The sequence below is a fragment of the Mizuhopecten yessoensis genome, unplaced genomic scaffold, assembly GCF_002113885.1.
Source record: "Mizuhopecten yessoensis strain PY_sf001 unplaced genomic scaffold, ASM211388v2 scaffold11133, whole genome shotgun sequence".
NCBI classification, from domain to species: Eukaryota; Metazoa; Mollusca; class Bivalvia; order Pectinida; family Pectinidae; genus Mizuhopecten; species Mizuhopecten yessoensis.
Window position 1 is genome coordinate 295,117 of NW_018408896.1, and position 12,081 is coordinate 307,197.

General features: G+C 36.1%; 1 protein-coding gene across 1 annotated transcript in view; it reads right to left on the bottom strand.

Moving 5' to 3' along the window:
• Positions 1–906: 906 nt before the first annotated feature.
• Positions 907–12,081, bottom strand: part of LOC110466394 — a 76,485-nt gene continuing 65,310 nt past the window's right edge. The window contains exons 10-15 of the mRNA XM_021522847.1: positions 11,364–11,540; positions 10,112–10,288; positions 8,590–8,772; positions 5,733–5,912; positions 3,408–3,584; positions 907–1,857 (exon numbers count right to left, since the gene is read on the bottom strand). Coding sequence (XP_021378522.1) covers positions 1,424–1,857; positions 3,408–3,584; positions 5,733–5,912; positions 8,590–8,772; positions 10,112–10,288; positions 11,364–11,540 — 1,328 coding nt within the window. The 3' untranslated portion in view covers positions 907–1,423. The remainder of the gene's footprint in view (positions 1,858–3,407; positions 3,585–5,732; positions 5,913–8,589; positions 8,773–10,111; positions 10,289–11,363; positions 11,541–12,081) is intronic.

The window sequence follows — 12,081 nt, forward strand, 5'->3', positions numbered from 1 at the left end:
AGAACAAATGCTGTTATGATTTTGATTTAAGTCACATAAAATCATTTTAATTTCTCTTTTTCTTTTTCTAGGAAGATAAAAACCGTCGTCACATTCAAGAAGGGTGTTAAAATTAACATATGCATCAATTAGCAAAGAATAAATTGCAATTACATTATCCAAAATAGGTGCTTCAGCATATCACTTAAATATATATTCAATTAAAAAATATCAGCGACACCTTTGTTTATAAATGATTATAAGTAAAACACGTCTAATAAGCAATAGTTTATTAGGATCCAGTGCTTATATTTTATCATAATGTCGTTATTACAAACAATACTTGTGGAAATAATATATCCATATAAACATTCCTCTTCCACTACATTTGTCTCTGTGTATCATTTTACGGCCTTTAATAACGCTTTTAGTAACCGTGTTTTCTGCTATTTTTCCAATTTGCAAGGAGAGTTAGACCGATAATAAAAGACGCCATTAAAGGTCTCTGTCGAAGCTTTGATTATATAATAAAACCTATAATACGTGTTTATAAGTCAGGAGATTTATAAAATAGTGTAGGAAAAGAATATTACCGTGAGAACGCTGCTGTACACACCATTGTATTAGAGAGAACCTATCCTCGATATCCAGGGGTTACGCTCACTTTCGCTCTCTACACCCCTGGAATTTGTCATAGTAAAATTGAAGGCATGCGGCTAGCTATTTGATTGGTGTCAGGTAAAAAGAAACTTGACCAATCACTAGGCTGGAGCGACACCCGACTTCAAAGCCAGGAAGTTTTACCGGCCTGACCGCGAGATTCTTTTGATGTACATCAAAGGATCGAACTAGTCTTCTCGTGTCACACTGAGCCTTTGCTTTTGCTATGACATATTCCAGGGGTTTAAAGAACGAAAGTGAGCGTAACCCTAGATATCGAGGATGGAGAGAACCATGTCAAAGGAATATATATATGTACAGTAATTAAATGGTGGATATAAGTACAGAAATTAGTTAAATGGTGCATCAAATACAAATGTGCACATATTTTTTCCAGTATGTATCGTATAATCCCAAAAATTAATCGCGCTTATTCCTCTGAATTTAATTTAAAAAGATAGACCGCACTTTTAAGGTAATATACATGTTGTTTATGAATATTTATTCATTTCTGATAATAACAAAATAGTTTTTTCACAAAACACAAAAGTGCACTAAAATTTCATCGTCGAGCAGCTTCAACCACTCAGAAGTTAGAAACAAATACCGCGCCGAACATTGCGTAATCTAGCAAACACTGAATTATTTGAATTTAGTTAAACATGCTTTATTTAAATACCGTAAGGTATCTAGATATAGTTATCAATTGTGTTTCTAAGTACAGTGAACAAATGGTGTATCCACGCTCAATTATCATAAAGTATATACAAACACAAACATGGAATTATATATAGTCATTGTTCCTCTTGCTTTTTACCTTTGGCGGTTTTTTATTCTGTGATGTGGTGTTTCTGGCCATCTGTCCACTGTTTCCATTTCCGCTATTTCCGTTTCCACTCCCACCGCCGCCACCATTACTATTCCCAGGTGTGACTGAGTTTCGCATCACGTAATCCATCACATCAATCGCGATAGTAACAATTAACGGAATAGAGACAAGCAAGACTCCTACAATCCCAATGAATTTTGACGTCCAACGATCATCAGGAGCACTAGATAATGTACGTAGGTAACGATTGGTCGACTTTAATGGAACACGGAGTAGTAGAATGTCTTCTGTTGTGATAGGCGGGTTATTGTTGGGAGAAGTGCCTATACCGAGGAACGGAAGATACGGAGGATTGCCATTTACAGGATTCAAAAACACCTGGTAAACTTCTGTAAGAAAACAATGGTGATGATAAATTTCAGTATACCATTCGAGAATTTTTGTTATCGAGAAGACATTTTATTCTTTCATTTCCGTGTGTGTAAGATAGAGCTGTCCAGGGTAAGAATGGGGTGTAGAAAATTTCTATCTTACACCCCATTTCACGTGGCGTGACGTCACAATGGCTCAACAATGACGTGACGTCACGAATTTGGAAAACATTGATGCCGTAATTTGGAAAAGGTTACGTTATGAAATCAAAATTTACGATATATTTACCGTACATGTTAGAAAGATCAGATTATTTTTTCTGCGCAAACTCTGTTTGCAAATATGGGGTAGTGCTAAATTATTTTCGGCAAAACTGCTCAGGGAAAAAAATTGATATCTTTAAAATGGTAGCCAGCCGTATTTTCATGATTTCTGAGCTTATTCTGGTAGTTGGAATGAGAGAAAAATATTCTTTCATGCCCAAGGGTGTAGGATAGAAAAAATCCACCCTCCGGATTTTCGAATTTGGCAAAACTCTCGGCAAAGCCTCGGGTTTTACCAAATTTGAAAACCCGTCGGATGGAAGTTCTCTAATCTACACCCCTGGGTATGAAAAAGTTTCATATTATTTATAACTGCCATCTCTAAGGTTATATGGATAGCCCTACAAAACAAGAAATGAATGCTGTTAGTCTGGAAATTTTCTAAGTTATATACATTGTCAATTGGCTGTAAACAAATGTAACTGGACAGACATGATGCCACATCATCATGCTGTTTGTGTGTCTTGCGATAGATATATTGCTAGTTCGATGAATAAATTTCCGGTTGATATCTTATTGTCTGGGAGATATCTAACTCTTTGGTTACGATTATAAATTTTATCATAAAACCCTGACTAACTTGTCTTTTAAAATATATACATATTATTTTGAGGATTCTAAAGAGTATCACTTTGCAAAAGTTAAATACTAATATTTAACATGACAGAATTTGTAAAATGAAGCTGTGTATATGGTATATTTACAACCACCGTAGGGTTTATTAAGAGGGAGATGTATATATCGAATACTTACCCCCACAGTAGGGTTTGTTAAGAGGGAGATGTATATATCGAATACTCACCCCCACAGTAGGGATTGTTAAGAGGAAGATGTATATATCGAATACTAACCCACACCGTAGGGTTTGTTAAGAGGGAGATGTATATATCGAATACTTACCCCCACAGTAGGGATTGTTAAGAGGAAGATGTATATATCGAATATTAACCCCCACCGTAGGGTTTATCAAGAGGGAGATGTATATATCGAATACTCACCCCCACAGTAGGGATTGTTAAGAGGGAGATGTATATATCGAATACTTACCCCCAAAGTAGGGATTGTTGAGAGGGAGATGTATATATCGAATACTTACCTCCCACAGTAGGGATTGTTAAGAGGGAGATGTATATATAAAATACTTACCCCCACCGTAGGGATTGTTAAGAGGGAGATGTATATATAAAATACTTACCCCCACCCTAGGGATTATTAAGAGGGAGATGTATATATAAAATACTTACCCCCACAGTAGGGTTTCATACCAGACCACTGTCCTCCATCTCCACAAATCCTCACCGGGTCCCCAAACTCTACGGCGTTGCCAGGATCACACCCAATTATCACCATTCCATTATAAGCTGTATTAAGATGAAGCACTGTTCCGTTGGCTACCTCACCGGGATCAGAACAAACGATATCTACAACACGACAAAACCATTTATTGTTCCGTTAGTTACCTCGCCGGGATCAGAACAAACGATATCTACAACACGACAAAACCATTTACTGTTCCGTTGACTACCTCGTCGGGATCATAACAAACACTATCTACAACACGACAAAACCATTTATTGTTCCGTTGGCTACCCTCATTAGAGATCAAAACAAACAATATCTACAACACGACAAAACCTTTTACTGTTCCGTTGGCTACCTCACCGGGATCAGAACAAACGATATCTACAACACGACAAAACCATTTACTGTTCCGTTGGCTACCTCACCGGGATCGGAACAAACAATATCTACAACACGACAAAACCATTTATTGTTCCGTTGGCTACCTCACTGGGATAAAAACAAACAATATCTACAACACGACAAAACCATTTACTGTTCCGTTGGCTACCTCACCGGCATCAGAACAAACAATATCTACAACACGACAAAACCATTTATTGTTCCGTTGGCTACCTCACCGGGATAAAAACAAACACTATCTACAACACGACAAAACACTTTATTGTTTCGTTGGCTACCTCACCGGGATCAGAACAAACAATATCTACAACACGACAAAACAATTTACTGTTCCGTTGGCTACTTCACCGGGATAAAAACAAGCGATATCTACAACACGAAAAAACCATTTATTGTTCCGTTGGCTACCTTCATTAGAGATCAAAACAAACAATATCTAGAACACGACAAAACCATTTACTGTTCCGTTGGCTACCTCGCCGGGATCAGAACAAATAATATCTACAACATGAAAAAAACCCATTTACTGTTCCGTTGGCTACATCACCGGGATAAAAACAAGCGATATCTACAACACGACAAAACCATTTATTGTTCCGTTGGCTACCTCGCTGGGATCAGAACAAACAATATCTACAACACGACAAAACCATTTATTGTTCCGTTGGCTACCTTCATTAGAGATCAAAACAAACAATATCTAGAACACGACAAAACCATTTACTGTTCCGTTGGCTACCTCACCGGGATAAAAACAAACACTATCTACAACACGACAAAACGCTTTATTGTTTCGTTTGCTACCTCACCGGGATCAGAACAAACAATATCTACAACACGACAAAACAATTTAGTGTTCCGTTAGTTATCTCACCGGGATCAGAACAAACAATATCTACAACATGAAAAAACCCTTTTACTTTTCCGTTAGTTATCTCACCGGGGTCAGAAACAAATGATGTCTACAACGTAACAAAACTTAAAGTTCCGTTAACTGACCATTTATGTGCTTTTGGTAACCTGATCGTATAATGGTTAGTCCTTGTCTGTCTCTTTTATGTCTTAAAAAGGAGCAGGTTGTTCCGAAATTCGAATATATTTATGTTAGATTAGATATTCAATTATTTGAGTAAATACATATTATTTCAATTATATTTGTACACATGTGTGTATATGTTAAATAGATCCATATATTGTCAAACATTTCAAAACTTCCAAAGGGAAAAAGATAGAGCAATGACTTTAATAGACAGGGAGTTTATACAGCCTAGTTGTTATCTTGTCGACGACACGATTAGGGGTTTTCTTATGATGGTCGATGTAGAGTTGTTTGGTCTGTAAAGCTACGTGGTCCCCTTAAAGACACATTGAAAACACTGTTATTTTTTTATGATGTAGAGATGATCGTTTAAGACAACTTTAAAACAGATTATTTTTATGTATAAAACAATGTCAGCAGTATTCTTATGACTGAAGATACAGGGAAATGCTTTTTATAGATAGGTGGTCTTTCATATAGAAAACACCGTTAGGTTTTTTTATGATGAATGGTGTAGAGAGATGGTCTTTTAAGGCAGTTTAATTGAATAGAAAATACTTTAAGGAGTATTCTTGTTGTGATAAATGTAGAGAGATGGTACAGAACTATAGGAAGTCTTTAAGGCAGATTAGAACTATATTGATACACTGGTAGGAGTTTTCTTATAATAGCACACGCTAATGTAAGGAAATATTTTTTACAGATATGCCGTCTTAAAGGCATTTTTCTGTTATATTGAAGACGCTAAATGGGTTTGATGAAAGATGTAGAGAAACGGTCTTTAACGACAGGTGGTAATAAACTCTGACAGACCGACGTCAATCACCTTCACATACTGGTGCTTCCCCACTCCAGGTAGTGTCCGACTGGCACGTGCTCTGAAGAGTTCCAGACGACAACATGGTTCCGTATTGACACTTATACTCGATGACATCCCCATACTCTTTTCCCTGATATGACGTAATATCCGCCTTCACTCCAGTTGAGTGGGAAGGACATATCACCTCTAAAACAGAAACAAGTGTTTAAGTTTATTGCATATGTATTACAAATATCTTTTCCAGTATAAACAATCAAATAATGGTTCTCATACAAACGATATCAACACATCATTTCACGTTAATCCTATAGAATTCTATATACTATCAATGGCGGATCTGTGAAGTAACTTTATTGTATATTTATATGTGGAGTATTTTTTCCTCTGAAAACACTGTTGTTGATTTCCTCCATTTTTATAACATCTTTATTCTTTTTACCAACAGTGCCACAGAGTTGTTTTTTGGGAAAAGTCTTATAAAAGCTATTGTCATGCAGGTAAACGTTTTTAGTCAATAATTACAGTTTTGGCAGGTGGACATTGATCCTTAAAACTGTTCAATGACCTACGTCGTGTTAAAGGCCTAACGTTACTCTTAATTATTAATATGTGCAATAGATCACTCTGATACGCTATCCCTTTAGATAAATGTACGTGATACAAAAGAATACATCGATTTATAACACATGAATTGTTCGAGATATTAAGTCAAAATCAAAACATAAGCAAAACCACTGGTATAATGTGTATGGCATTACCCTTAATTAGTTACACTGGTAATACATATATAATACATAAGCAATTATCTATAACTGTGTCAATGTTGCCATCTCTATCTGGGGGAATCATGTAATTAGGTTAACGAGAAAATACGTATGTGTAACGGCAGTGCTTTGACCTGTGAATATGTCTCTGACTGGTGCTTTTGTAGTTTGTGGAAAATGTAATGTATAACAGTATAATACAATTACCTCGTTACAGCTGTTTTGTTCATGGGATATCATTATTCGTAACATAAACAGCATTTCTGTCGACTCCAATTCAGCTTTATTTAACCTTGCATGAGCTAAGAATACATGTTCATTATTACGGCAAGCCATATTTTGCTTACAATGCATTTGTGTGCGTTATTAGATGTGACACAAAAAAGAACCATACAAAATGGCTGACTAGACAGGATAAGGAATCACCTCTTCTATTTCAAACGATACTTTTTAGCTCACCTGGTCCAAAGGACCATGGTGAGCTTATGCAATACTGCAGCGTCCGTCGTCCGTACGTCCGTCCGTCCGTCGTCCGTCCGACCGAGCAGATTTTGACCAAATTTGGTCAGAAGCATCCTTGGGGAAAGGAAAACCAATTTCGTATAAATGGTAGGTCTGGCCCCCTGGGCCCTGAGGGACGGAGCCAAATAGGGGAAATATAGCAAATTCTTTAAAATCCTTCTTCTTTCTGTAGGAATGAAAGAAGTTGGGCCATATTTGGTCTGAAGCATTCTTCGGTGAAGGGAAACCAGTTTTGTATAAACTGTTGGTCTGGCCTACCCTGGGGGCTGAGGGGCGGGGCCCAATAGGGGAAACATAGCAAATTCTTCAAAATCCTTCTTCTTCTATAGGAATGACAGGATTTTGTCCAAATTTGGTATGAGACACCCTTGGGTGACGGGGAACCAATTTTGTATTTCAAATTTAACGGTGTGTATGAACCCCCTGGAGGTAGAGAGGCGGGAAATAGAGGTAAAACCTTTAAAATCCCTCTTCAACCATAGGGATTAAGGGATTTTATCCTAATTTAGGCTGGAGCATCCTTGGGCCAAGGGGACTCAATTTTGTGCAAGCAGTGGGTGTGGTCTCACAGGGGACAAAAGGGCGAGCCCAATAGGAGATAAAGAGGTAAAACCTTTAAATTCTTCTTCGACCATTGGGATTAAGGAATGTTATCCTAATTTAGTCTGGAGCATCCGTGGGTCAAGGGTACTCAATTTTGTATAATTGGTGGTTATGACATTGAATATGTATCTGCGAAATCCGACCTTCATTTTCTATTTGGAGACTCACTTGATATATTCATGCAGTATTTAACAAAAAATCATTAAAATATACCTCACCGTGATGTCGCTTTAAGATAAAGCATATTACTTCTTTCAGATTGTGTATTTTATCATATATATATATATAAATTTTGATAACAATATATTTGACAACGGTTTGTGATAGAATAATTAACATAAATTGAAAATAACTATTGCTGTGAAACACATATTTAGGTTAAAATGCTACCGAAATTCAATACAAATATGGCTGTATATTTGAACACTAAATGGAGTAAATGGTATGGAGATCACAAAAATGGGTTAAAATCTAAATGAGGTACAAAAAAAATATTGAAAACTTAAACAATGCATAATTTATGACAGTGTTTTCTTGATATTTTATGTCATCGCCATAGTCTAACATACTATAGGGGTAGCTGCTCGGTCCCTCACATGCCATTTTGTGGTGCTTACAGTGGATATATAATACCCACACTCTGTAGCTTCACAAAGTGTCTACGCGATTGCCGGCAACTTTCGTCCGTCTGAGGTCAACTGTTAATAATTAAAATCACCAACGAAGTTCTTCTGGATAATCAGAAGTCTTAGATTCATCATATCTTTTTTTCAACGACACTTATTTGGAGGTTAATCCTGTAGGGACCACTTACACTAAAGAAATGTAAGAAGACAGAAATTATTTACAATTTCCCCTGAAGAAAATGTAGGCGACTTATTTTCGACTGTTGTCTTTGCATTTAACATAATTATTCAAAGATAACTCGTCAATTTTAAAATGCAATAACATTGGAAGACAAACACTGTACCTACTTTCACAAGAACGCATTGATGTCCAATTACGTGATGCTTGGCATGTCGTCTGGAACGATGCCCTATTTCCGCTATGGTAACCTTCGACACAGGTATATGTTGCGTTTGATTCATATTCCGTGCCATTGTATGACAGTGTACTGTTTGTACCGGTCGGATCTTGTGGCGCTCCACAACTTATTCCTGTAGAAAACAAGGTTATTATATTACGTCTATATCATCTTGGTTATAAAAAGCAGGCATTCCCAAATAATGTCTATACACTCATCAACGTATATAGTTGAAATCTGGAGACTTTGTAATTGCTTCAGTATCGTGACGATTTTTTTTACAATTAGGTTACGACTGTGCCATATACCTGGTATATATGGTGACATTTTGGACGAGATATTGCCTTTTATAAAGTTAAGATTGAGGTAAAAATGTCAGTCATTACGGTACATTCTTTTCGATGTGTCCCCCATGGCGGAGTTAAGTTTGCATTCACACCTGGATTAACAGTATACCCGACATACCTCTAAAGCAGTGGATGTCAGTTTCATGACATGTTGAACGAGGTAATCACATATTGAGGTAAACATGTGAGACACAGCGGTACTTGCTTTGACACCGCTACCCAATCATTGATGCACATTTAGGCATAATGTGTCATGATACGCGAAACGAAATCAGATACAGAGAGGTAAAAACTACTTAAGTAGAAAACGAAAACAACACACATTATTGTACACCGTGGGGTAATATGAATACCGCAAAAACCTTTCGTTAGATATAACATGTAGTATAGAATATTATTTATAAACATACATGTACCTCAAACTTTATAGGTTAATGTAGAACTAAAAGTGCCCAAACTTTAAGAATATGCACTGTATCTACACTTGTAATACTTAACTATCTGATTTCCCCGAGGACCTAAATGTCACAATGGCACATATTGTACACATCCATTATATATAATAATGCATTATTTAGTTTATTTTCTAAAGCTAATTAACCTTGTAATTTCTATCGACTTTTCATTAAGAAAACCAAAAATATCCCGACTTTTGTATAATGTGTTAATTTCCATCACAATGTCACGTTACTAATGCATTTTAAGCTCACCATGACTGCCCAGAAACCCAAAGCCTTCGAAAAGAACGCTTACATATGATTTAGAGATCCCCGTTGAAACATAAATTTGAATTTTCTACTATCTTGTCATTGACGATCGGTATTCTTGCTAACAATGGCATACTGCTGTATATCACTTCAGTAGCCATCGCGTTTGTTAACAGAACATAATATAACAGTTTGAACTGAATCTTACCTAGATTCCATATTTACTATTTCAACTTTACATTTGTTTTCTTCAAATAGACTTTCTGGTCAAGTCTATTATTCTACAAATAGGCGATATACCGACTAAACTAACCGTTTTCATCACCATATCCGCAATGACGCTAAGAATTTGTTTGTATATTGTTAAAGCTACTGTCCTTAATAATTCCATTATACACTTTATAAGTTTTTTACTTACTTTTACAAACTGGAGCTACACCACTCCAGGTTCCGTCTACCAAACATTTCCTGCTGAAGTTACCACTGTCAGGTTCGTATGCGGTGATACACTCGAATGTAGCGATCACTCCAATGGTCAAACCCTCGTTTGTCCGCACAACTGTTGTGGCGTTTTCATTTGGTTCACCGCAACTACCTGAAATAGTCGTTAACTCCACTCTTTATCAACATCACTTCTACCTAGATTAATTGTCAATTAACTAACAGCTGAATGTTCTCACCGGTAGTCGCGACGGTTACCTATAAACTTAGTATTGAATTATTTTGCCAGTAAAAGAAGATATAAGCTATTAATTAGTGAACTATTTGAATGTCTCATCAGTAGTGGCGGTTGTTTTTACATTTACTTAATCAATTACATTTTAACAGTTACTGTTATAATTCTTTTGCCAAATATCAAACTGCAATTGTATGTCATAGGCTAACTTATACTCTTGTTCACCCATTCCAAAACACTAGGTGCGTACTACCAATATTGGAATATAATAAATGAAAAAACATCTATCGCAAACCATGAAATACCTGAAATACTAATCACGTTTCATATATTGGTCAAGAGGTCTAGTAGGTATACTCGAAATAAATTTATACACGAATATTTAAAAAGAGGCATAGCTCTCAAAAATATTTCCCTTTCAAAAACTATCATATACTCCTGTTTTCACACCTAGCGAGGGGGTGAAGGTGGGTGATCTTTGACAATTTCATTGTTCTCAATGTATCTATAACGTTTTTTCTTTTATGAATAATTGTGTGGAATTCGAATGTTTTTATGTGATATTAGTGGGCCTTACAAGTGGATCGAGTGGCTCTGAAACGTTGACAAGTTTGTCTGCACTGCACGATATTTTTGAAGTGCATTATGGACATTGTCCTGCAGATGTTAGTATTGGGTTAACATGTAAACTACTTGTCGTAACTGTATTCTGATGGATTTATTTATGCAAACAGAATCATATTCCAGAAATAATTACAAATATATTCATTTTTTTTACCTTTAGGTGGACATTGCACATGCGTCATGTGACAACTGAAAAGAGGTAGGGGGAAATTAATACTCAAAATAATGTTTTATTAAAAAAGTAGTAAAAAACTTATTATGCATAGGCATTAGTTTACCACTCTATTCTCCTATTTTTCTTTAGTTTATTTCAATCATTCCATGTAAAAAGAATCAATACTGTATTTTTAAACATTTCAAGGCAACTTACGTGCGCATACAGGCGGATGACCGCTCCATTGCTGATTCGCCTGGCACGTCCTTTCCTTATCGCCACTTTCGATCTCATAGCCATCGGTGCAGACGTAAGTGACATGATCACTGAAGTAAACTCCTTCCACTTCCATAGTACTATTGACCCCTTCTTCTGGACTCCCACATGACTTGGCTATTGTTCAAATGAGAAACTACGAATCATCTAGATAAATCAATTCAAATAATTTAGATAGAAAAATCCAATAGCGTCAATACAAATTTAGACTAAATTTTATCAGGAAAAACATTGAAAACTGAACAATTGAACACTATAAACATAGTATAATCACAATAAAAAGTTCACGAGATCAGATTAAATGGTGAAACATTCAACTGCATTCATATTAAAACAACCCTTCCAGAACCAAACAAGGTAACTAAAGGTTGATTCCTATAAAAGCTAGTAGAGAAGACCAAAATAAGTTAAGTACCAAACAACTAGACCAGATACAGCGGATATAATACATAATATATAAAGTACCAAACAACAAGACCAGGTCCAGTGAATATAATACATAATATATTAAGTAACAAACAGCTAGACCAGGTCCAGAGGATATAATACATAATATATAAAGTACCAAACAACATGATCAGGTCCAGTGTATATTATATATAAAGTACCAAATAACATGTTCAGGTCCAGTGAATATAATACATAATATGTTAAGTAA